Genomic DNA, 25,809 nt, shown 5'->3' with positions numbered 1-25,809 from the left:
AAAGTCATTGGAGACCTTGACCAAGGCAGCCTTGGCAGCCAGACTGAAATTTCTCAAAGATTTGATTATTGTTCATAAAGGAAATCAATTGTGTGGAGACAATATTCTCTAAAATCTTTGATAAAAATGGTAGCTTGGAGATGGGTCTAAAATTGCTTAAAACAGTGGGATCAAGAGAGGGCTTCTTTAAAAGGGGGTAAACAGTGGCATGTTTAAAACAGGAAGGGAATATACCTGAAGAAAGGGAACAGTCAATAATGACTAAAATAAAGATGTCATAAAACTGGCTGGGAGGAAATTTGGAGCAGCAGCCCCTTTCACACTACACAGTCATTTAATCTCTCATTATAAAACACCATATTTCTTGTTGCCTCTTTAAATTGGTCATTTCATATCATTTTTTGTCATTAGACCATTTTGTCTTGATGAAACTTAATGTTTAAAAACGTGAAACAATCTGAAGTGTGGATGAAAACAGGCCTGCATTGTTTAATAGTGTGTTGTATTAAAAAAAAATCTAATGAAATCAGATCTATTTTCTCATGACACACCACTTTTCATGACCCACTTACTGTGAAGGCTATATGACCAATCTTCCACGTAAAAAAGACCGCCCCTCTTTCACTTTAAGTCTGCAGTGAGTTAGGTCTGTCTGTCAGTCGGCGAAGGGTTAAACTGGGAGTTTGCAGCAGTCTCTCCTTTCTGTCCACGACATTTAGCGGAAAACATCTGACTCCTGCTCGTTTTCCGAGAGCTGTGTTTTGGGTTCTACTCATTTTTTTGCGCCGGAGCCGCGGAGGCATCACGGGAGCAAAAGTCACCGTTTCGACAGCGGGGTTTCAACATCTCACTACGCGCTTTCAAACAGGTAGGTCCCCTGTGTTGTCAACATTTTCCATCCGTGCATTCATTAGGGATCCAGCAAAGCGTCACAGGTAGACGTTTTAAAGTAGCTACAAAAATGTTAGTATATGAATTCGCCTGTAAAAGCAGCACTAAGAAGTAGTCGTAGGTTTGTGGGAGTTAAAACAAACCTAAAATCAATTGCTTTTCCCTTAACTGTGATTTTCCCTCACATCCCTGTGGGAGGTAAAACTTCATTCCATGTTTTTATTCCTACTCATTTCCTTTTCTGACTCAGCTGTTGGGATAAAAAACTTTTCTCCCTCTAATAAGCCCTTTCCCCAGAACATTCTCTTCTGTCTGCAACCCTGTCAACAAACATCATTTTCATCTTCAGACAATATGCTGTTCACTTTGTTTTTAAGTTGCATCTCCCATCCACATACCTACTTACCCTTTTCCTAGTTTTACTGTGAAACTATTCTCATTTAGTGGCTATGAAAGTGTTTGCATGGCCTTTGTGTTCACAGTGGGCCTGTGGTATTTCACCATCTCATTCACTTGCAGACTGACTCATTCCCTGATTTCCTCCAGATGTGCAGTAGTTTACGTTTCCTGACGGCCCAGGATTGTGACATTTCTGCCCTTTTGCTGCAGTTATTCTGCTGACAAATATGAATTTAAACTTCTGTGGCTCAAAGTCTTGTTTGTGTCGTGACACTGGCAGATGTAAAGCTACACGTTATTTTCATCATCTGGCAGGAGGGATAATACTCTCTGAGTTAGCTGTTAAAATGTAATCCTTTAACTCAAATCTGCAATGAATTGCTGACATTTCACCCTTTTTATTAACCTGTCCTCCAGCTAGTGGGACTCTGACACCACTGGAGTTACTGGACAAGTGCAATCATGTGTCACACTTGTGTAAATGGAGCATCAACAAGTGTTTAGATGTATGTCTTGTTTTTCCTTGCACAGCAAGAAAACAGTCTCTGTGCAGTTGCAGGAATTTAAATGTCACCATGGGGAACCAAACATACAGGAGCTAACTTACTTACCCTGCTTGTACTTCGAAACTGATACTGGTGTATAGAATGAAGTTTTTATTGTTTTACAACTGCACAGTAGCTCCTGTGATGCAACTCTGGTTTAAAAAGCAATACATATAATTTCTTGAAAAAGAAAACACACTCAGTTGCAGATCCAGCTTTGATTTTTGAATAGTTGTTCCTTCACAGATTATCTGTCAGTCCCAAGCACATTCAGATGTGATTTGTGGAGAGTTGGCACAAACCTGGAGCACACTCAATGACCTGATAGTTCCCATCTGTTATCTCATCCTGTATGGCTCTCATTTCCTTCATGGATCAAACAAATTACTTGCCTGATTAACTTCATCATAAACAGCACCTCTGGACTGGACTGTGGATTTCTATATTTTAACTGTATTTAGGCGAAAACACTCTGAATTTGCATGATCACACACAGGTGCATTGGTGTGTACTCCTTTTGAGAGATCATTTTAAGCCTGAATCCACATCATCAGTATATTAAGTGTAGCTTTTATAGACCTTGCTGGGTAAATGATCATTCCAAAATGCTTCAATTTCCGTTTGTAGTTGCTTAGCTGGGCATCACGAGATCTTTTGCTTTGCTAGCGCAAGATTAACCTCAGGTAATTGCTCAACCTTTGCCCACTTCCAACCTTTGGTCCGTCCTACAGCACTCACAGCCTCTCTGCACTGGTGTAGTGTCAGTGTAGCCTCTGGAGCTGGTCCTAAAGGTATGTATGTCCCACACAGAGCCATGTTTGAGTTGGTTGTATTCCATGGTTTGCAAAGAGAGTTGTTCATGGCTTATTTTGCCTGGCTGAATGAGTGTTGTGATTGTTTGATTTATTAAATGATGATTTTAAAAAAAGTTTTCTTGCATCTGACATAGTTGAGGAGATGTTGGTGAATCTCAGCTGCTGTGGTGCCTGCTACAATTCACGGTGATGTTTTTGACTCATGTGCCTTGGGTTTCCTGCACACTCAGTGCAGACCTCTTGAGGAGTGCTTTGGCAGACACATTGATGATGATGTTAATGTCAATGTGCAGATACATTTGACCCGCATGTTGCTTGTGAGACACAGTTAGCACAGCTCACTGATTTTAACAGGATTTTTATGGGCTGACAAATCACATGATGTTGCAGGATGATTACAACGTGTTTTGTCTATCTGTGCAGTTATAGTGGTACCTAGTTAATAGTTTTTAAAGGGTGACTATATATTTTTTAACCTGGACTCCATTTTCCATGCTTTTGTATCAAAGTGAGGGGAACAACAATTTTTGAAATTGGTCCAGTACTAAGTGAGAGTGATAGAGCCAGCAGCAGCAAACAGGTTGTAATCTTGGAGCATTTATGCATTGTCAGTTCCACCAAAAGTGCTTGTTTTTGCCACTGACAGGCTCAGATTATTTCTTTAAGTGTCAACAACATTATGGAAAGGATTCCTGCAGAGAAAAAGCTTTTGCTAAAAGTAAGATCCTTTTTTGTTTAACCAGAAACATTCCAGAAATAACTACTAGAAAACCCACCAGATTCCATTTACATAAACAGTAATTTTAGCGTGTACACAGCCAGCATATTTTCACATTTAACCAGGTGAATTAATTGTTTATTTCGACCAAACCAGAGCTGGTGATTGTTGGAACAGTGGAAAGACAATCCAAGATGTTTTTTGTATTTGTATTTTGTTTCTGTCAACTTTAGATGAAGCGTGTTTTATGATGATAAAATTACTGCTTATTTAAAAGGAGTTTGGTGGGTTTGACGACAGTGATTTCGGTGCTGTTTCGGGTAAATCAAAAAGGTTCTTACTCTTTAACTATAAGGTCATTCTTTTTAGAGATCCTCTCCATGTTGTCAGACACTTATGATAACAATCTGAGCCTGTTAGTGGCAAAACAAGCACTTTTAGTGGCTGTAAATTGATGGTGCACAATTGCCAAGTAACTTACACTGCAGCCTTTTTTGTCAGCTGTCAGCTGCACTGCTCTTGCTCAGTACTGGATACATTTAAAAAAAAATTGTTTCCCTTCGTGACTCAGACATGAAAATATGGAAAAATAGGGTCCAGGTTGAAAAATACCTCAGTTGCTTCTTAATAAGTTTGATTGCTAGAGAACAATGTATTTGTAAAGAGGTGAGTGTGTGTAGGACCCTCTTTATCTTTACGATAATTTTCTCCTTTACAGGGCTGATCAACTGACACAGCATGTGTAAAGCAGGGTTAAAGTGTGTGTTTTTTTCTGTGTTCTTGTCCTTACGAGACCATGATGTTTTATGGGTCATATGTCTTGCTATGCCTCTCTGTCTGTCTTGAGGGTGTTTCTGTGGTTGTAAATGTTTACTGTGGATTGTTAACATATTTAATTGTTTATGACGTGCAAAAAGTCTTTTCAGCAGCTACATACAAAACCTTTTTAGCAGCAGCAAAGTATTTTAATTGTATCCATTTACAGTGTAATATTTTGTTTGCAGTTTCACTAAGAAAGAATGTGCATTAACCTCAAATCGCCTTCTCCTTTTTTGTCTCTCGCCACACGCACTTCACTTTTTTCTGCTGCAGGCAAATAACAAGAAAAGCATGCGTGGGTGTTAGGAGTCATCTGTTCAGTTGACCTCGCTGCCCCTGAACACGGAGCTGCTGCCTGCTTTACCACCGACTGTCCACTTGTCCATTGAGGCTCACTCCACACCATGTCTGCAGAAGTGGAGAACAGTGCGCCTGTCCCTGCTGATCCCAGCATTGCATCCCCATCGACAACCTCAACTAATGACCCCTCCGCCTCACCCACAACGGCCACATCCAAGGTCCCATTTAAAAAAGAGAAGAAGAAAGGTGAGAAATGGAAGACGCAATGACATATTTATGATCAAGCAGTGATTAAGACATCAGACTGACTAGTCTGAGCTGGTAGAGATCATTATTTTCTTGTGTTCTTTTTTACAGTCCCAGAGAAGACAGATGAGTACTTGCTGGGCAGATTTCAAGGGGATGGTGTGAGGTACAAGGCCAAGCTGATTGGCATCGATGATGTCTCAGAGGCCAGAGGGGACAAGATGTGCCAGGACTCCATGATGAAACTTAAGGTGCAGCATGGGACCTTGGACTGTGCCCTGCTATCTTTTATAATACATTAAAATTATTAAGTGGATGGCATATTAAAGCTGGTATCTGACACACATTTGTTGCTGTTACAGGTCATCTGCAACACTGCAGAGGGCGACAGTGTACACAAAATGTATTAGCTTTAAATAACAAGTCATGTTAACAGAATGTACCATGTATTTGACACCAGGGTATGGCAGTAGCTGCTCGGTCCCAAGGCAAACACAAACAGAGGATCTGGGTCAACATTTCCATGTCAGGCATCAAGATCATTGATGAGAAATCGGGAGTGAGTTCTGACATTTCTTTCCATTACACTCATATAATGCTGCAAAGTTCAATAGATTTTTTTGCTAATAAAACCTTCGTCCTTATAACTCAGGTGATTGAGCACGAACATGTGGTGAATAAGATCTCCTTCATCGCCAGAGATGTAACAGACAACAGGGCATTTGGATATGTGTGCGGAGCAGAAGGGCAGCATCAGTTTTTCGCCATAAAGACCGCACAACAGGTAAGGGCTCATTTGTATAAGAAAAAAGGTTAGTTCATTTCAAATGTTGTAACCATAGACTGTATATCAACCACTGCTTTGTGGACCCCTCTTTTGAAGCCCTGAGTTTGGCCCTTTAAGCATCACCATTTGGGTTTTTTGGAGCCAGAAGTAGCCATATTTGGACGACAATCCCAACACTAGCAGCTAGATTAGTTAGCATGGTGCATTTAGAGCTATAGTTAACTGTGATAATGCCAATTCTAATGCTAATTTTCACTAGCAAACATTTGTACAACAACATTTGTTTCCCGAGAGGGTTTTTTAGTACAATCAAAAGCTGAACAAGACTTTTTTAGGGGACAAAAACATTAACATTAACTTTCTTTAACTAAAAGCACTAACTAAAAACATGGTAATTTAAAACAAACTAAAAACATGTATACTGTAAAATTAGGCGTTTTAACATTGAGGTCACTTTTGGAGCCACCTTAAGTGTCCATTTGAGGAACTGCAGTTTTTGGTCTGCGTTGGCTTCATTTTTCATACCTGGATGTTGCTGCTTGGTTGTAACCATCACTGCCCTGATATTCTACTCATGTTGACTCGGATACATCCACTAGATTACACTAGAGGGCAGAGTCAACAGTTTCTGACAATAACAAATAAGGTGACAGTGGAGGAGGTCGTAATAATGCACCTTTTACTGGGGGCAGCTTTGTAGACAGTGGTCGTCTTAGGTCTATAAATACATCATAATGTGGATGGATTTCTTCCTGGTATTTTATCAGTTCGTTCTGTTATGCAATTTCTGTCATATCTCACTTGAACTATGGTTGGCTGCCCCCATGATTTTCGGTGATACTGCTCCATTTCATCCATATGTGTAAGCATTTAGAAAACGTGCACAAATATGGACGACGTGAACACAGAGTAGGGACGGAAGGCTCAGTCTGTGTCTGTAACTAAAGTCTGGCAAAAATGAGCCTTTAATACACACATAGAAACAGACACACACTACAGGTGTACACTACGTAAACAACAAAAACTGCATCAACAACAGAGACAAATGGGCAACAATGACAATGTCTTTCTTTCACCATACAGGCAGAGCCCCTGGTCATTGATCTGAAAGATCTCTTCCAAGTCATCTTTAACATGAGGAAGAAAGAGGCAGAGAGCTCACAAAAGGTAACAGGTTCAGAGGCATCTGACTTAAAACTGGAAAAAGATTTTTTTTTTTTTTTTTCAAAAGCTGGGACAGTGAGAACATTTTCTTTCTGAAAGAAAAGCATTTGGTGCGGTCATGTGGGAGGGCTGACAAGGTACACAGTGTACGTACCTCCTGAATGTCAACACTGCCTCTCTGTGTTCTTTCAGTGAATCACATCCTGAGACATTCCATTAAAATGATGTGAAATGACATGTGCCTCAGTGAATTAAGAAAATAAGTATAGTCATTAACAGCCTACCTCCTGTTTACAGGGTGAAAATGGCAGCACTGTAGTTGAGGTAAGCACTACAGACTGCTTGTTTTCTTCAAATAGATTCTCCGACTCCTCCTTTAACCTTCTACTTTTTCTTTTCAGAATGGAAGTGATGCCTTGCAAGGTGAAGCAAAAACTGCTCAAGTAAATATTTCTTCTCTTTTGTGGTTACAGCTTAACATTGATATCATACCATTGATTTATAGTAGCTGGATAAAAACAGTATGTTTCTGTTTCTTTTTTGAATTCCAGCCAGTGGAGCAGCATGACCTTTTTGGAGACATAACGACCCCTCCAGACATCCAGGCTCCAAATGTAAGCGTGGTGCCATAAAGTATTCCCTTTGTCTGGGCAACATAGTGGTATTACAGTCAATCAGTGAGGTCTAGTTGGCTATTTGCAGTATTATACATATACTTTTAAAATACATTATAGTTGGCAGTAGAAAACTTATCCAATATTTTTCTCCATTGTAAGATTTTTTTTTTTGAAAAGCAAAAAAAAAAACACCAAAGCTAGCTACATGGCCTCTGAATATGTTGTGGAAAAGTCTGGTCTCTGTGGTCAGCCCAGGCTCCGCAAATGGCAACAAAAACACTGTGGTCCAGGCTGCACCAACCAGCCAGCGCAAGACCAGCGAAAGCAAGCACACACACATGAACGCGGTGCCCATGTCTCACGGTCTCGCACAAGCGCACTCATGTGAACGCGGTGCTCAGAGAGGCAGTTAGAGCTACAGGCTACAATGAAGCTAAAAGGCGAGCTAGCTCTGTTGTGTTTGATAACATTGTTGAACGTAAACAGAAGTGAACTGTTTTTTTTTTGCCGTTTGCGGAGCCTGGGCTACCTACAGAGACCGGACTGTTTTCACAGCATATTCAGAGGACATGTAGGTAGCGGATCGTGAGGAGATGTTTGCTGTATGTGACAAAAACTTTTCAAGCTTAGGAAGACTTAGAGAGCCTTTAATATGGATGCATTCATTGCAATATAGCTTGCTACATGCTGCCTTTTGTGAAACATGGATCTGATTTAGAAACAAATGGCTCCACTGAGTAAAGTCAGCACCTCCCAGATCATTCCATGCATTTGAACTCAATTCTGAAAAGGCCATCATTTTTATGTTTACTTAATGGTGGAGTGAATCACATTTTTCTTTTTTTTTTCTTTTTTAAATAAATTGTAGATTTTAGATTTCAAAAGGACCTTTTGAGAATTGAGTTTATGCTTCTTGTATACCAATCTCATTGTTGTTCATCAAACCTTTAAAGCTGCTGCAAGTAGAGTGTAAAGAGATGTTTTGTTTTTTGTTTGCTTTGACGACACCTGGAGTCAGACACTGGCAGTGTTTTACATCACTGATCCCAGGCCAGTTCACTAGCTTGGTTTCAGGCCAGTGAGCTAGTGCTGACTTCAGCACATTTCTGTACCTCACTGTTGTCCAAGACAAGGAAGAATTTAGTAACGACTACAATTTTCAAGTTGGAAGATGGACTCTAGACCAGAGGTGTCAAACTCATTTTAGATCATGGGGCACATACAGCTCAAGTTGATCTTAGGTGGGCCGGGCCATTAAAACATTTGCATTATGACTTATAAAAAAACAACACCTCCAAATACATTTTCACTGTCTTTTAGTCAAAAGAAGCACAAGTGTTCATCCATCTACAAACAGATGAAAAGCCTGGAATTTTTAAAGGAAAAAACATCCTTTTTCATTTCAACATCATGCCTCAATTTTTCCACATTAAGTCAGTGTGCTACTCACTGTCATTACATGGTGAGCCAGTTCTGGCCTTTGTTTGGCACCCCTGCTCTAGACTTTGCCTTACCGTGAAATTTGTTTTGACTGATATTTTGAGGTAAATATTCTACAGGTAGCAGCTTTAAGTTGTCTCTTCTCACCATATGATTCATTTGTCATTTTGTTAACACATGTGTTTTTCTCTTTCTGCAGAACTGATTCATAAATCTTTTTTTCTCTCTCTCCCACTGTCCCTCTCATGTTAACCAGGCCTCTAATGATATTCTCTTGCTGGACTTTTCTGCTGAAGTCGACAGCAATCAGAATTGCATAAAAGGAAACTCCTTTGTAACTTCCTGTGCCCCTGACCGTAGGGCATGTCCCCAGACAGAGAATCCCTTTTCCTCAACATTTGGCTACTTTCCAACCCCAGACAGTGACCCTTTCAGAGATGACCCCCTTTCTAAATCACCCACTTGGTCGGAACCTGATTATTCACAGATCTCCCTCACAGCCACTAAGTGCCTAAACAACGCCACTGGCAACACTTGTACGACAATTATTAACGGTGGTTTGAATGGAGACTCTGAACACCTCAGTCAGCAGATAAATGGGTTGTCCAGTAAGAACATGATCCTCGCTCTCAGTAATGGACAGTGGCCACTAGGGGGCAAAATAACTCAGGGCAACACAATTACCATGATGGACGGAAATGAATCTGGAACAGTTCTCTCAACCAAAAACCCATTTTTTGACTCTTCTTTGAAAACTGCCCCCGTCCCTAATGGTGTAACTGATCACCCACAATCCTCAGTGTCTCATAGCAAGGATTCAGTTGTCATAAGCCCGCCTCCGCAGAGCTCTAAGGCTGGACGAGGTCGAAGGAGCGCAAAGGTGAAAATCCATAGCTAGATGAATCATCGCAGAGTTGCATGTGTGGTGCCTAAAAATGGGTGTTATGCACATTTCCCAGAGTATAATTAGTTTGCTTGTCTGACAGGATCTGCTGGAGGCTGCATTTAGTTAAGATAAGATATATGGCCTGTAATTTACTTCAGTTAAGAGCTTGTTGTTGGAATCTGCTTTGTCTTTGTGCATGCACTGGTAGTCACCTGCTTCTCTAACTGGCTTGAAGAAAGTGACACTTTGACTGTGTGCCTTCACAATCGACTGTACCTTTTGTCATCTCTGCTCTAAATCTGTTTTCTAACATTCATGCTTCAGTGATAAAAGCACTGGTAAGTGGCATAGCATGCATATGTTGAATGTTCAGGTAATACTGTAGTATTTATTTCTGACTACATAATTATTGTAAATAATTTATTAAAGGTTGGTTTAATATTATTTTTTAACTGCTGCATAGTTTATGGCAAGTGTTTTTAACATTCAGTTAGTAGGGCTGACTAGCAGCAATTTTGTTCTCACTAGTGGAAAAGTAATAACTCTTTCAGATATCAACAATTGAATTTCCCATTTGTACAACATAAACCATTTTGAATATGTGGGCATCATGTTATTGAAGTCCCACAAAGCCATTGATTTACTTTTAAATTAGTTTATTGATTTCAGATATGTAGCCCAAATTAGCATAATTATTGTAGATATATGCATGTACATCTTTAATATAGCTACAGTTTTGACTAGTGGAAATAGATTTTTGATATCAAAAATTCTATTCTGACTAGTTTTAAAATGAATTGCCAACATCCCAAATATAGTTGTTACTAGATATATATTCCAATAGTTAGAGCTGTAAAAAAAAAAGTCAGTCAAAAGTCAACGGTTGACTCGTTGTAAATAACTTATACATATCTACAGTGAGCATTTCCATTAGTAAGAAACTAATTGCTGATATCAAGAATTAACATTTTTACTAATAAATTAATTGCAGATATTTTTAAGTTACATTATAGGTATGTTGCCTTGGAATTCTCACCAGTCAGTTCTTACAGAAATTGTTAATATTTACTATTGCTATTACTGCTACTGATGGAATGTTAAAAGGGCTTGCCATAATGAGTTATATATAAAATTATGTCAGTAAGGTGCAACAGCACTTCTACATTTTTCATATATATAATATTTTTGTTTTATCCTCTGAATAGTCCACAGCAAGTGACCTGTTTGGAGCAGACCTCTTTGCTGCTCCCAGTCAATCTGAAGGCTCATCTGCATCAGCAGACCTTTTCAACAGTACACCTGCCACCTCCACTCACTCCTCCATAGCTGCTCTGGGTAATACACACAACGGGAACTTTGTGTTTTATCCACATGTAACAATACTGTTTTGGATTTACATTTCATTCCCTTTAAAATCTTCATATTCTTTTTTCTTTATATTCAGGGAATCTTCAGTTAGGTCCCCCAGCTACCACAGGCATCCCTGCTGCAGGCATGTGGGGAGCCTCAGTCACCGCACCCTCCATGTTCGCCATCCCAGGTGGGACCGCTCCAGGCCCTATGATAACCTACCCACAGCCATCTGCCTTTGGTGGCCTACCCATACCACCCACAGCCTGGGGCCAGCAGATGCCACCTCATTTCAGTCCTGCGCCCTTATCCCCACCACATCTCAACTGGGCCCAGCCTCCACAAGCTTCTCCAGGTTGGGGTCAGCCCAACATGACCAATCCTTTCCAGTCTGGCCCGTCGCGCCCCCCTCCTAGGCCACCTGCTAAGGAGGCCCCAAAGGTAGAGAACAGTGCCTTCACAGCTTTGGACCCCCTTGGAGATAAAGAGAAGAAGATTGGAAAGGACATGTTCAAGGACTTCCAGATTGCCAAACCGCCAGCCATCCCAGCGAGGAAAGGGGAGCTAGTGTCCAACTCTGCTCCAGCTCCCAGCAGCAACGAAGTTGGAAAATTCGATCAGTACTTTAACAGTAAAGTGGGCCTGCCTCAGGATATGGCAGATCACGATGACTTTGATATCAACCAAATTACAGCAGGTGTTAATACTAAGCCAATCAAAATTGTGCAAGTTGAAGTGTATGTGACTGTGAGATTTGTCACTAATTGTGTCCTCTGTTGCCTGTTTGGATTTTCCCAAACCAGCTCCTGCTCCAGCTGCAGCCCCAGCCCCGAGCTTTAACCCTGGCCTCCTTGATGCCGCTTTCTCTTCTGCACCTGTTGCAAACAATTCAGCCCAGGGACCCAATCAGGACATGTTTGATCAAGCATTTGGGGCCCCTGTAGCCATGGTACAGAGATTCACACAGACTATATTTATACCATATCTAGCATCACAGTATTAATTTGTAATCTTGGCATTTTTTTCGTAAATCTTACAGCAGACTGCTGCTGTCGGTCAGACTTCAGCTTCAACAGCTGCTTTTGGAGGTCCTTTTGGGAATCCCTTCGCTTGACCATGACTTTGTCCATAAGTAAGTATGTGTTTATGTCTGTTTATTCCTTAACTGACTTCATCCACACAGGATAAACACTATTTTTTCTCTCTTCTTTCTGCCCTCACAGTTGAAATGGAGAAAATGGAGATCTTGACATGAAAAAACATCTTTGGGACAAACTGCTACAATGTGCGCAAGACAATCCAGATGATGAACTTTTCCAACTCTTGTCCCTGACCCACCTATCTTTTACACCTCCACCTCTGATGTTGTTGTTTTTTCTATCCAATCAGTAGTTCCCCTTATTTCTAAAGACCACTGATCTAAGAAGTAAATGTTATGTCCTGATCTGCTGAAGGAAGAAATGTGGTGTGTGTGAGAGAAGGCACGCTCAAAGAGGTTATCTGCTGATGCTGTCTGTATTAAAGAAATAAAATAATACAATCATAATGATGCAAGATGTTGTCAAGTCCATTCATTCATTCTTCACACTAAATTAATTAAATGTTTGAAATCCACTGGAGGTTTGACAGTTGAACAGATAATAGATGTTTCTGCTAAATGTAATATATGTGATGACTTAAGTTCCTTCCATATCATCAAACAGTACATGAAAAAAAGATTCTTAATTGTCACAGAATGGAGTGTATAAATAAAAAAACAAATTCAAAGAACAAGAACAAATTCAGAACTTTAGGCTGGGGAAACATGCTCTCATATAGGCTACAAGTCATGCAGTCTAAATTGTACTTAAGTATAAGTATTAAAATTTTATCAGCAAAATAAACTATAGTTTCAAAGTAAAAGCACTCATTAAAGAATGGCTCCTTGCAGTATATATTACTGCATTAATTAATACAAGTAAACTGACGTGCAAGCTCGAATCACTTTTGTAATCTGTTGAGGTGGATCTGATTTTAAGAACTTAAAGGTCCAGTGTGTAGATGTAGGGATATCTATTGGCAGAAATGGTAGAAAATATTGATGACTTTGTTTTCATTTGTTTATAATCACCTAGTCTCGCTCACCAGACCTTTCTCAAGAAAAGAAAGGTCTGGCTGGGCCGACTCTCACTGTGAGATTGGAGGAAAAAACGCCGCAGCTGCTTGTACTTCTTTCAACCAATCACAGTCGTTCTGGGCGGTGCCACAGCAATGGTGCGCTTGCAAAAATATTGCCGGGGGGAAACAGGTTTTGGTGTAACACGCCCACAAAAATATCACCTACAGGACACGAACCATGGCAGAAAAATGGCTACATCCCCGCAAGATCAAACACCACAAAAGTTAGTAAAGGATGTGTTGAAAACGGTTGAAAACTGCTACACAGCCGGAGGTGGTAGGGCGGGACTTCAGCGGGTGGCTCGTTCCGCCCAATGAGAGGCTGATCTCTGCAGCAAACTTCCACCCACTCAGACTAATAATCACCTGAAAAAAGAGCACTGTTGTGTTTTCGTTACCTTAAAATATCTACATATGGAGCAGTTCCTCTCCCATGGACTCTGCCATGTTGTTTTTACAGTAGCTCAGCTTTGTTCACTTTTTGGCCTGTTTTGTGTCTGCCACTGTAGTCCTCCAGCATGCTTGGCACGCAGGATGCTATCAGCTCTGCAACCTTGGCGATTGATGCCACTAAATCCTGCATAGTAGACCTTTAAACTCATCATCTATTTTGAATGAACAATTTTAATCCACAAAGCAACTATCTGTCAAATGGAATTTATAGAGTAAATAGAACAATATTTACATTAAATCAAAATTCCAGGTATTTAATAGTAGCCTACTTGAGTAATTTGCACTCACTTACATTGCACCACTGGTCATTTTATACAATCCCACACAAAATACACAGGAGAGGATGTTTAAAAACAGAAATTAAAGTCCTTGCATTGATGCATACATGGAAAAAATCAGGCCTTACTAGCTTTAATAAACAAAATAATAATTATTAGATGTGTCAACAGTTGTGCAAAGTAAGTAAACCTGTTTACTCAAGTATTGTACTGACATAGCCTACAATATTGAGGATTGTGTAGGTATTTTAATACTTGGGTACTTCCATTTTTTTAATCCCCTTTAAACTCTTACTCCACTACAGTGATATCTGACTTTAGTGTATGTTCTTTGAAAAAGAACATTCTAACAGTAACAAAGCCTATATCAAATAATCACAATTAGCTCCGCCTTGACCAACTACAACATCAAAATCCTGGTTATAAGTAGATTTATTACTAGTTCAGCATTTTATTGTTTTAATGCGTTTCCTTATAGATACGCATTTACTTTTGATTGCGTGTTTTTAGTTTGGTGTATGGTTCATTTCACAAGAATAATCATCGAAAGCTCACGTTCCTTGAGGAAGGTGCTTGCCTATAGACTGCCTGATCTTGCCTCATCCGCCTCTTTGCAGCGACGTGACTACATTTCCCACAACCCCTTTCACTTACGAAATATCGCGTCATGTAAAACATGGCGGATTAGTGTGTGCATGGGTTTTGCTATTTGCCACCCGTCGTCGATAAATGAACGCTTATTTCTCCCAGAAAACGACATATTCTTGAACAGGTACGTTGTTACAAGATAAATAACATCTGTGGACGTAATTTAAAAAAATGTGACTGTGTCAGCTTCTTAAAATTAGCAACAGGACGGTACATGTCAGGAAGAGACACATACTAAAAGTGTTTTCATACTAATTTTAACCCAGCTTTATTCACTTTTCGAACTGTTTTGTCCATCATTGACACGTTTGTTTACATCTAGAATTCATTATTTAGGTGTGTTAATGTGTGTTAGCTTATTAAACCTCTGGCGGTATTTCTTAACGGTCAGACTTAACGGCTTCTCCCCTGTCAACATTACCAGTTCTGTCAGCTGAACCTATTTAGCTGAGCTTTGCAAAACAGCAAACTGCATTAAAAAAAGCAAGATTTACTAGTGCTACAGCAATAAGTAATGTTTCACTGCACTGCTAAGGTGAAGTACTATGTTGCTAACGATAGAGTAACAGTATCAACAGTACTCTTACTGAAACAGAGTCTGCGGCTGTCAGTTCCTGGAGATCACACAAATGGCAGCCCAAAAATGTGCACATTCATGCAGAAGGCAATACTTCATATGATAAATGTAAATCTAGGTGATATAACCAATAAATCATACATTCATACAAAGCAAAATAATGATTGTAACCGTACTTATGGACATCGGTTTACGTTTTGTATTGTGTTTTCACTATAAAGTGTGCTTTTCACCGAACCATATATATTTCACAGTAATCCCCTCAAAGTAAATAATCTAAAATACAGTAAACTACAGCTATAGTCATCTGTCAGAAAGGTTGCACCTGGCTCCACTGTGATGCCTGAAAGCACAACATTAAACCGTTATTTTAACTATTGTAGCAGACACTCAATACATTGCAACATTTCATCATCACAGCAATACAAGGAAAGTAACTGCATTGCCTGTTTGTCTTTTCTCCCACTACTGCCATACATTTGAAATGTGTGGTTGGTAAGCAATGTTGCATTGATTCAGTAACCTGAAAGCTGAGTAAAGAGCAGTGATACTTGTGCTGACATGAGGTGTCTGTAGTCTGAAAACTGAGCATATGATTGAGTTTCTGCACTTTGTCTGTCAAATGCATCATTTTAGATTTGAAGGGAAGAATTTACTGAGTTAGTTCGGCACTTTGCATTCAAGAAAAATACTGAGATGGAAGTGCAGTCCTAATTGCTGTCAAACTAAATTCCGGGAGAGGATTTGTGTGTTTTTTGTTCTGCATCCTATCCAGTACATGAGTTTCTGCAAGTATCTGACCTGAGGAAAAGTGACTCATTAATTGATGCACTTAAATCTGTCCATGTATCAGTTGTTTTACACAAAGCACATAGGCCATACCTCTGCTTTTCCACAGTAGCTCTGGTTCTTGGAGTAATTTTCTCAAAGATATACTATGCAGGATCTTTCTAAAAAACATTGCAGAGAGTCATTCAAAAGTAATCCCTTTTAATTATCCAGTAGGAGTGTGTGACATTGTGTTTATCTGCAGAGACGCTGCCCTCTGCCTTTATTTTCTTCTTATTTTGATGTGGTCAGGACATTCCCAGATACGGCGCGCAGGTGAGATTGGGACTTTATGTAAAAGTAGCAACTGGGTGCCAGACTGTAAGAAGCTCGCATCCAAGAGGAATTTACGAAAATCGCTGACACAGCGTCGAAAAAAACACCAATATAGCAAAAGAGAGTGAATTTGAGGTTGCCTACACTTTCACTTATGCTGGTGATACTACTTACAGATAGTAACAACAGTAACAACTGACAATTCCTGCATAATATACCTTTAAGTTATATTTCACTTTCAGCTGGTTTTGCTGTTCGAATACTGATGCAGCTTTGACCCCCTGTGTTTTTCAGGTCAAAATGTTTCGTCGGTCAAGATTTAGTATTCGGCCCAATGTCGGTACGGCGGGGAGAACAGCAGCAACACCTCAGGAAGCCCCTTCAGCAAATCAGGAGGCCAGTGAGAACCCCAAAGATGTCAGTGAGAGCAGCACTGCTACTGCTGTGACTGATGACAAGTCTGTTGTGACCCTGTCAGAAAAACCTACAGCCTCAGGGTGAGTGACAAGCATTAAATGGCGTATTTACTACTTTTGTTATGTATGACAAAAATACTAATTCTTACTACTGTTTAGGGATGGTAATGACCAGAATGGAGAAGGTACCAGCTCTTCAGCAGCACTCCAGAGAAGGAAGCGGTTTTCCATCAAGCCTAAAGTGGCCCCCGGTCGCCCCTCCACCCTTGCTCGGACACAAAAATCCCCTGTCAAGGCAGTGTCTGAAACTTCTACTGAAGTCCCTGTCTCAGACCTCGACAAGTCAACTACCTCCAGCCAAACTGGGCCTACAGCTGCCCCTCAAAGACTCCAGTCCCCAAGGCGACGGAGGCCTTCAGAAGAGAGCAAACAGCCCAAAATACAACCTAAACCTACCCTCATCCCTTCTGACAGTTCAGAACCCTCAGCTCCTCCTACAGCTGAGGACTCTCCAGAACAACCCCATTTGCCGACAGACAGTGGCAAAGAATTAGAAAGCACACCAGGCAGTCAAGTTAAAGAAGTTCCTTCCAAAATACCAGATAAAGTGCCCCCCTCTCTACCAGACAAAGAAGCTATTGAGATATCAGAAAAAGCCAAGACGTTGGTGTCATCTAAGTGTGGGCTTTCAGTGTCAGCACCAGCGTTCTCCTTGAGTAGACTCCTGAATGACCCGTCAGACTTACAGAGGCTTGCAAAGGCCCAAAAGCTCCGAGAGTTGCTCAAACAGGAGATGAACAAAGAAAAGGTAAGCTGGGATTATCCAGCAGGCATACTTCTCCTCATTCTCTTCATTTTTTACGTTTAGTTTCATTAATAAGATATATACTGTTAGATATTACATGAAAAGAGTGTGTCAATTGATGTTGCAGAAAATGAAGAAAGCTAAGGCACGTACAAAGGAATATACCATAGATCCCGCCAAAATGACCATGAGGGACCTTATCCGCTATCTGCCGCTGTCTAACCCCATGACGTAAGTGTCTCATCTGCAACTTGGTCAAGCTTGTGTAACAGCTGAACCTCCATAGATAAGGTTTTCTATTGATTATTCTGGATCTTATTTGACTTGAAGGTTTTTTTTGTGGTTCCTTGTTTTATGTAGCAATAATCTGCATTTTTTTTACAGATCTAATTTAGAAGAGTCAGCTCAAGAGAATGAGACTGTGGTCCCACCTTCTCCTGCAAGAGAAGAGTAAGTTCAGACTATCATCTCTTGAAAATCTTATGTTTTCATTCTGATTTCCTTATCTGTATCTATACTTGAGTATTAAAAGGGATTTGATTTCTTTATGTTAAGTTTCCTTATTATTTGATGGGAATTTATCTCGCAGAGACCAATTAAATACAACATGATTTTGATAAAAAGAAAAATTGAGTAAAAGTAATTGGAACTAAAATATAAGTTGAAATTAAAGTACCATTAAAAAAAATCTTAAATCATAAATTAAATGTTTCTGCAACATCTCTATCATCAGCCAGGTTAATATGTGGACATTGTAAGGCTGTAATTTGTATCATGAGACATACAGGTTGCTTGGATACCAACCCTCTTCCCTCTGCCTGATGTTTGCGATGTTGCGATGTTTGCGATGCAGGTCACCAGAGAGAGCGCAGCAACCTGAGGTCCCCCCTAAAATAGCGAGCCCAAGGGAGGAGGAAGAGGCGGAGGCAGAGGCAGAGGCAGAGGAAGAGGAGGATGATGGCATCATGGTTCCTCAGGTCAAAGTAGCAGAGGATGGCTCATTGATCATTGATGAAGAGAGGTCAGTGGACTTCTAGAGGCTGTGAAATGTATTCTTTCATGTTTATCTACTTCCCTTCCCTTTGTTATTGTAGATACAATGTTGTACCCCTTGAATTATTTATTACTATCATTATTTACTTGATATAAACTGTATAACAACGTCTGCAAATGTATCTACAACACCCTCCAGAGACGTGTTTTTTTTCCTGTTAATATAAAAATTGTGATATTGAAGATGCTGGAACCAAATGTAGTGCTAATTATATTCTCTCAACTTATGTCTCAGTTTGACAGTGGAGGTCCAGCGAGCCAAAGGGCCAAATCCAGCACAGGATCGTGACCCCATCTTTGAGCGGGGCTCCACTACGACCTACTCAAGCTTCAGAAAAGGGACCTATTCGAAGCCCTGGTCCAGTGAAGGTTGAACTAATATAGATACCTGAATTGTAACATCTTTTTTTGCACACGTTTGCTCTGATGCTTTGTTCATATTTGTTTTTAATGTCATGATTGTTTTGCTGTTTTGTCATCAGAGACAGACATGTTCTTCCTGGCAATTAGCATGGTGGGAACAGACTTTTCCATGATTTGCCAGCTGTTTCCTCACAGAGCACGATCAGAAATAAAGGTTAGTAATAAATACAGATATGCGAACATATATTTGTAGTGCGTGAAATGAAGGAGCAACACATTGCTTCATTAAATAAACAATAAAATGTTTGTGTTGATTACATTTTTTAAAACTTTCAGAACAAATTCAAAAAAGAAGAGCGAGAGAACACCTGGAGAATTGACAAAGCTTTCAGTGAGTATTCAGTAGGACAATATATTCAGCTGGATGAATACAGTATTAAAAGATTAATGTTCCTTGTGCAATTTCTGCATATAATCTAATGCGACATTTATTGCTTATTATTTTGTAGGAGAGAGGCGCAAACTGGACATAGAGTATTTTTCTAAGCTGCTGGAAAAGATTCTGGAAGTTCAGAAAAACAGGAAGAAACTCAAGTCTCTTGCTGGGAAGAAATCCCCCAAGAAGCCCAAGAGAAAGGCAAAGGGTAATTTTATCCCTTCATGCTTTTTATCATGTGTAATACACAGGGAGTTGTGCATTATTGCTACATAACTTTATTAATCTGGGGTACACATTGAACAACTGTTCTCCCTGAGCTTGTCTCAATTCAGCAATCCTTGTGTGTTCTAATTCCCTCTCAAGACAAAAAAGCTGCAAGGAAGCTGAGTGTTGTGGAGGAGGAAGATGAGGAAGAGCAGAATGAAATTTCTGACTTGGAGGAGGAGGAGGAGGAGGAGGGAGAGAAAGAGAATGAGGACCTCTGTAATGAGGGAGGAACCACTGTTGCTAAGCCTAAGAAGAAACGCAAGAGGAAGAGCAAGCAGGATGACATGACAGAGGAACCAAATGACAAGAAAAACAAAACGGGTGAAAAGAGCAATGAACAAGGTAAAGGAGCATTCTGTTGTTTCATGAAAATGGTCTTGGTTGTTATAAAAATTGGTAGATGTAAAACAAAAAAAAAAATATAGCCATACATGCATAAACATTGCAATGTAGAATGTGGATCCATGGGAGTTACAATTTTGTTTTGCCTAACTGGTGTAACATGATTTCTAGAATATGAATGAAATATTTAAAATTCTACATTTGGTCAAGATGACTTCCTCTTTTTTTCCTTAAAGTTATCTGAGCTTCTCCACGAGTGCTTGGTCCTTGTTGATTGCCTGCACTTAAATGTTGTTTTGCTTTTGCATGCTCAGATGAGGCCTACATACCCGAAGACGCTGAGGCAGCACTTCCTGAGGACCGTCCAAATTCAGACATGTAATGAAACTTTAAAAGTATGTTTTTAAATAGAGATTAACCATCATCAGTTGGTATTACAATTCTCTGTTTTGTCCCAATATTCAGGACTGAAAAGACTGAGAATGTGAATGCAGCCAAGAACACCACAATCAAGCCAGCTAAACTCTCACGAGGCCGAGCACCAAAACCATTACTGCCCCTTGGCCGGAAGTGGAGTAAAAAGCCTCCACCACCCTCCACAAAGGCCAATGATAGTACATCAGATAAAGGGGATGAGAGTGTGATTGATGGAGCCTCTGAGGAGCAGGTTATTATTTTTAGTTTCAGTTTTGAGTCATCAGATATTTTAACGCACTGTTACTATGACTTACTTAAAGATATGCTAACTTTTAGGTAAATAAAGATGCATCACCCAATAAGAGGAAGTCCGCCAATGATGACATTTCCTCTGAAGAAGAGGATGCAACCGTTCAACCTCCAAGACCCACCAGGTACATTACTTCATGTTTTCATGACTCCCATATTAACATTGTATCCAGACACATTCCTATTCCCAAATAAAATACTTAGGATATAATAGGATAGGAGCAGATCATCAGTGTGTGATTGTGTTTAATAGGTATGGGAGAGTGCCCAAACCAACCAAGCCCTTGAATTACCCAGACAAAGAAGCTGCACACTCCTCTGAAACCACTCCCGCCTCACCAGCAGGGTCCACTGCCTCTGCTGCCAGGCCTAAACCCAAAGGCACAGCCAAGAGGGGAAGATCATCAAAGCCACAATCAGCCCAAGAGTCCAAAAGGCCCAAACTGGTCACCCTCAGGGCTTCTCAGTCAGAATACAGTGATGACGAGGATGAAATGCAGCGAGAAGAAGAGGTGGAGGAAGAGGAGCAGCCTGCATGCAGCTACAGTAAGGACAGCACTGCCCCTGTGTTTGTGCCAGCCAGCCTGCGCTCCCCACATCCTGTGATTTCAGAAGTGGAAGAGACAATGGAGGAGGTAAGAGAAACTGTTTTCTGTTATGCCTTGCACAGATGCAACACCATCCATTTTTTATTTGGTTATTTTTTACATAATTCTTATAACAAGCATTTTTGTGTGTGTTTTTTTTTTTTTTTTGCATTAGTTATTCTTTGTGCATGGTTTTCCATTTCATAATTCAAACCCTCCACTCTGACTCCCCCATCAAACATGTAGCTTGATATCTTGGCCAATATGCCTGATGTGTTGGGCATCTCCCAAGATGCACTGTGCCCTGATGCCTCTTGCGAGCAGGCACAAAATGAGACAGGCACAGTTGAACCATGTGAACATCAGCTGGACCTGCTTGTTGTAAGTGTCCCATGCCTAAAATATATTGCCAGTAATTTTAAATATTTATCCCCAGTTACACTTTTCATTTTAATATAATTTCTATGATTGAATTTTAAAGATCTGATGTAACCACCTGCAGAATGTTATCTAAAAATTGGCCAGCATTGATAAGATACAGCTTTATTTTCTTCCTCCCTCTTTCCAGTTGTAGTGCATGTATTTGGTTTGCAGTTTGATCACAAATTTCCAGCCAAGTTTAGTTTTTGCACACTTTAAATTAGGAAAAAGCAAGATAAGTGAGTTTAAACAATGTTGCATGCAGTCTTTATGCTTTAGCTGGATGAACTTAAAGCAACTTTTTTGTGTCCAGATGCAATCACCTTAAAGACGAAAAAAGAAAATGTCAAAGAAGTGTAACTGGGACTACCATAATACATGTCCATATCCATCACATCCTTTCAAAAGTAGTCTGGCTTATATTGGAAACTTTTGTTGTGACTTACTATGTATTTGTTTCCCTTGCAGGATGTAATAGACTTTCTTTCTTCAGAACACACAGAAGGTCTGTTGAAGAAGTACTCCCAGTGGAAAACATGTATCTATATGGTGTATATATTTAGATGGTTTCAAATTTTTTGGTGGTCTTTTTGTTTTAGTATCCGAGGACGCTAGCTACAACGAGGCCGCTCAAACCCTGTTGACCATCGGGAATCTGACACACCTGTCTCAGTCAGCTGTGAATCAAATCGCCATACAAGATCACATAACTGGTTAGAGAGAAAACATTCCTTACATTGAAATTGGCTTGCATTCCTTTTTGATTAAATTACAGTAAATTTAAAATGTGCTATTTTGTTCAGTTGCAGGGACAACATCAGTAAGTGTGAATAAAACCAGCCAACACCGAGAAGAAGAGATTGGATCAGTGCCTGCTGCACAAGAGGAAAAAAGCGCCACACCTGTTATGTCAGAAACGTTTGGTCGTGGAGTCACTGAAACATCAGAAAATGTTACCACTGTGGAGCTACAAAACAGCACAACAGACAACGATGATGTTCCCAATGTTAAATTCAATGATCAGAGTGCTGGTTCTGATATGGACCCTACACGTCAATTGCACTCAAGTCCAGAGGGCCCAAAAAACAAATCTCCACAGACAAGGAAAGGACGCTTACCTAAGGTGAAACCAAAACCCAACCTAGGCCAAGTTTCAAGGACTGGTCAGTCAAAATCCATTCCAGAGACATCAACAGTACAGACAGCTGAAGAGAGCTGCACAGTTGCTCCTGATCATTCTCAAGCCTTTGAGACACTATCAGCTACAGAGGAAGCCCCTAAGATAGCAGAGTGTAGTCAAGAATTGTTAAAAGATACTTCTTGTATTGAAGCTAAACTTACAGGAGGGCCATTTGGCATTCAGCAGAGGTCTGGTGATCAAGTAAAATCAGGTGCAGCAACATCTTATCAGAGTGCCTCAGAAAACCAGATCTTCTCTGAAGCCCAGTTTGAACCCAGCAGGGAACTGGCCACCACAGACACAAGGCCAACATCCACAGATGAAAAACTGATGTCTCATTTTAGGACAACTGAGAATAGTTGGAAAAATACATTGACATCTGACTCAGCAGCCACAGAATCACAGGTTGGTCAAGGTTTAAACAGAGATTCAGTCCCTGCACAAGAGAGCAGCGACCATTCTGCACCATGTGTTACACCTGTAGAAGAATTACCAGTAACTCAGAAAGAAGAGAGTGAAGTTGCATCTACTCGCCAGACCAGGAGGAATCGATTCCAGAAAGTCAAACCGAACTTAACACAGACATCAAGGACTGTGCATTCCAAACCTCAAACCACAAAAGATACCTTAGAAAAGGACTCCAACCAAACTCCAAACCCCAAATTTGATGAAAAAACAATAGTAGAGGTTGAAGCAGAACCAACTTGTACCACTTCTCCTGAAAAACCAAGTCAAAGTCATGATCCTGCTTCAGATTTGACACCATCATTGGATTTAGGGTGTACTCTTCCACCCACAGAGGAGATGTCTTCAATTGAGGACAAAAAGACAAATGCTGGAGTCGCTGGTCAGGTAGAACCAGTTACAGCAACATCAGATCAAAGCTTCTCAGAAAACCAGAACTTAATTGAAGCCCAGTTTGAACCCAGTAGAGGACAGGCCACCACAGACACAAGGCCAACATCTGAGTCCACAGATGAAAAACTGATGTCTCATTTTGGGACAAATGAGAATAGTTTTATTGATCCACTGACATCTGAGTCAGCAGTCATGGAATCACAAGTTGGCCAAGGGTCAAAGAGAGACTCTGCCCCTAACCAGGAGAGCAGTAGCCATCCTGCTCCATGTGTTACATCAGTAGAAGAATTACCTGTTGGTCAGAAAGAAGAGAGTAAAGTTGCATCTGCTTGCCAAACCAGGAGGAGTCGATTCCAGAAAGTCAAACCCAACCTAGCACAGACATCAAGGACTGTACTTTCCAAACCTGAAACCACAAAAGTTACTTTGGAGAAAGACTCCAACCAAACTCCAAAACCCAAAGTCCATGAAAAAACAATTGTAGAGGTTGAAGCAGAACCAACTTGCACCACTTCTCCTGAAAACCCAAGTCAAAGTCATGATCCTGCTTCAGATTTGACACCATCATTGGATTTAGGGTGTACTCTTCCACCCACAGAGGAGATGTCTTCAATTGAGGACAAAAAGACAAATGTTGGAGTCGTTAGTCAGGTAGAATCAGATGGTGCAACATCAGCTCAGAGTACCTCAGAAAACTGTTTCTCCTCTGAAGCCCAATTAGAATCCAGTAGTAAACAGGCCACCACAGAGACAAGGACAACATCTGAGTCCACACATGAAAAACAGATGTCTCATGTTGGGATAACTGAGAGTATTTGTAATGATCCACTGGCGCCCGACTCAGCACTCTCAGAATCACAAGTTGGCCAAGCATCAGACACAGCCCCTATTCAAGGGAGCAGTGGCCATCCTGCTCTATGTGCAACACCTGCACAAGCGTTACCTGTCAGTCAGAAAGAAGAGAGTGAAGTCGAATCTACTTGCCAGAGTAGGAGAGGTAGATTACAAAAAGTCAAACCCAAACCCAACTTACCACAAAGAACTGTGCGCTCTAAACCTCAAACCACAAAAGATCCTGCTTCACCTATGCAGTTTGCAGAGAAACCCTGCAGTCCAACTTCAAGGCCTGAGTCCACAGCCAACACAACAGCACAGGTAGAAGCAAAGCCAACTTGCAGCACCATCCTTCCTGAAGCACCAAGCCGAATTAAAAATACTGACACTGCTTCAGTGTCACTGCCATCATTGGAAGTATGCTCAACTCATAAAACCACAGATGAATTATTTTCAACCGAGGAGCAAAAGACAGATGTTGTGTGTAGACTAGAGCCAGAGAGCTCAGAACAAAATGTTTCTCAAAGAAGGCAACGCTTTCCCAAGGTCAAACCCAAACCCAATTTAGGATCATCCCTGCGAACTACACACACAAAACTGCAGTCAAATGATATCATTAAACCCTCAGAACAGTGCCATACAGGTACCTCTTTAACCTCAGAACAACAGCCTCTGGAAAATAACAATGCACAAACAGAAGTGGAACTGACAACAGACAGCAAGCACCTAACAAGCACACATTGCTCATTACATTCAGAACTGAGCTCAACAATGTTAGCATCTACAGAGTCAGGGAAGTCGCTTGACAGCATAAATGATAAAGATACATCCTCTGACGGTGTCATCATAACAGCATCTTGGGTTGCTGAAAATCAGTCTGTGCTGACAGACTCAGTTCTTGAAAATGAGAGCACCGAAAAACCCACAGTTGAAGAGGAATCCACAATGGACAAAATGTCAAATTATGACAAGGTGGAGGCCGGACCTGCTTCACAATGGGACTGCCAACAGGACACGTCTATTAGAGCTACAGAGACAAATACCCAACCAACAGATAATCCAACTGCAGTTTCAGACATCCAGTGTTCAGAAGGTGGTTCAGCAGAGTCAAAAATTGAATTTGCACTCCCTACTAATACACAGTACACAACGGATCCAAAAGAAGGCGCTCAGCTACCACAGTCAGAGAATGATTCAGAGGCACAAAGTCAAGATTCAGTCCAACAATGTTCTGAAACTAATCAAACAGCAGCACAAAGGTAAGATATGAATATTCCTGATTGTTTTCTCAGAAAGATGTATGGAATTATTAGTTTTTTTCTTCT

At 40.5% G+C, this 25,809-nt stretch overlaps 2 protein-coding genes across 8 annotated transcripts in view; both read left to right on the top strand.

The window, feature by feature from the left end:
- The first annotated feature begins 657 nt into the window (after nucleotides 1-657).
- On the top strand, nucleotides 658-12,531 carry LOC117269791 (disabled homolog 2). Of its 4 annotated transcripts, XM_033647101.2 has the most exons (15): nucleotides 659-868; nucleotides 4,461-4,733; nucleotides 4,845-4,984; nucleotides 5,194-5,292; nucleotides 5,386-5,517; nucleotides 6,604-6,687; nucleotides 6,982-7,008; nucleotides 7,086-7,127; nucleotides 7,236-7,298; nucleotides 8,998-9,621; nucleotides 10,833-10,962; nucleotides 11,072-11,674; nucleotides 11,781-11,926; nucleotides 12,017-12,109; nucleotides 12,201-12,531. In XM_033647101.2, exons 2-14 carry the CDS (start codon nucleotides 4,592-4,594, stop codon nucleotides 12,089-12,091), a joined length of 2,307 nt encoding a protein of 768 aa, XP_033502992.1. In that variant the 5' UTR covers nucleotides 659-868; nucleotides 4,461-4,591; the 3' UTR covers nucleotides 12,092-12,109; nucleotides 12,201-12,531. The 4 variants fall into 4 exon arrangements, with proteins under 4 accessions (XP_033502995.1, XP_033502992.1, XP_033502994.1 ...); XM_033647104.2 differs by lacking the exon at nucleotides 8,998-9,621 and having other exon boundaries at nucleotides 658-868; XM_033647103.2 differs by lacking the exon at nucleotides 6,982-7,008.
- Nucleotides 12,532-14,541: 2,010 nt separating this feature from the next.
- LOC117269742 (uncharacterized) overlaps nucleotides 14,542-25,809 on the top strand; it is a 17,668-nt gene continuing 6,400 nt past the window's right edge. For 3 of the 4 annotated variants that reach the window (XM_078161861.1, XM_033647004.2, XM_033647003.2), the window contains exons 1-19: nucleotides 14,542-14,637; nucleotides 16,489-16,691; nucleotides 16,770-17,418; nucleotides 17,543-17,646; nucleotides 17,800-17,865; nucleotides 18,269-18,436; nucleotides 18,704-18,837; nucleotides 18,951-19,045; nucleotides 19,168-19,222; nucleotides 19,341-19,475; nucleotides 19,634-19,879; nucleotides 20,194-20,257; nucleotides 20,345-20,546; nucleotides 20,633-20,730; nucleotides 20,859-21,240; nucleotides 21,439-21,573; nucleotides 22,081-22,117; nucleotides 22,212-22,325; nucleotides 22,416-25,743. In XM_078161861.1, coding sequence (XP_078017987.1) covers nucleotides 16,495-16,691; nucleotides 16,770-17,418; nucleotides 17,543-17,646; nucleotides 17,800-17,865; nucleotides 18,269-18,436; nucleotides 18,704-18,837; nucleotides 18,951-19,045; nucleotides 19,168-19,222; nucleotides 19,341-19,475; nucleotides 19,634-19,879; nucleotides 20,194-20,257; nucleotides 20,345-20,546; nucleotides 20,633-20,730; nucleotides 20,859-21,240; nucleotides 21,439-21,573; nucleotides 22,081-22,117; nucleotides 22,212-22,325; nucleotides 22,416-25,743 — 6,209 coding nt within the window. In that variant the 5' untranslated portion in view covers nucleotides 14,542-14,637; nucleotides 16,489-16,494. The remainder of the gene's footprint in view (nucleotides 14,638-16,488; nucleotides 16,692-16,769; nucleotides 17,419-17,542; nucleotides 17,647-17,799; nucleotides 17,866-18,268; nucleotides 18,437-18,703; nucleotides 18,838-18,950; nucleotides 19,046-19,167; nucleotides 19,223-19,340; nucleotides 19,476-19,633; nucleotides 19,880-20,193; nucleotides 20,258-20,344; nucleotides 20,547-20,632; nucleotides 20,731-20,858; nucleotides 21,241-21,438; nucleotides 21,574-22,080; nucleotides 22,118-22,211; nucleotides 22,326-22,415; nucleotides 25,744-25,809) is intronic. The other variant, XM_033647006.2, reaches the window with a different exon arrangement.

The sequence above is a fragment of the Epinephelus lanceolatus genome, chromosome 19 (assembly GCF_041903045.1).
Source record: "Epinephelus lanceolatus isolate andai-2023 chromosome 19, ASM4190304v1, whole genome shotgun sequence".
Classification (NCBI taxonomy): domain Eukaryota; kingdom Metazoa; phylum Chordata; class Actinopteri; order Perciformes; family Serranidae; genus Epinephelus; species Epinephelus lanceolatus.
Note: the sequence above shows the minus strand (reverse complement) of the source record. Positions and strands in the feature narration are given on the sequence as shown.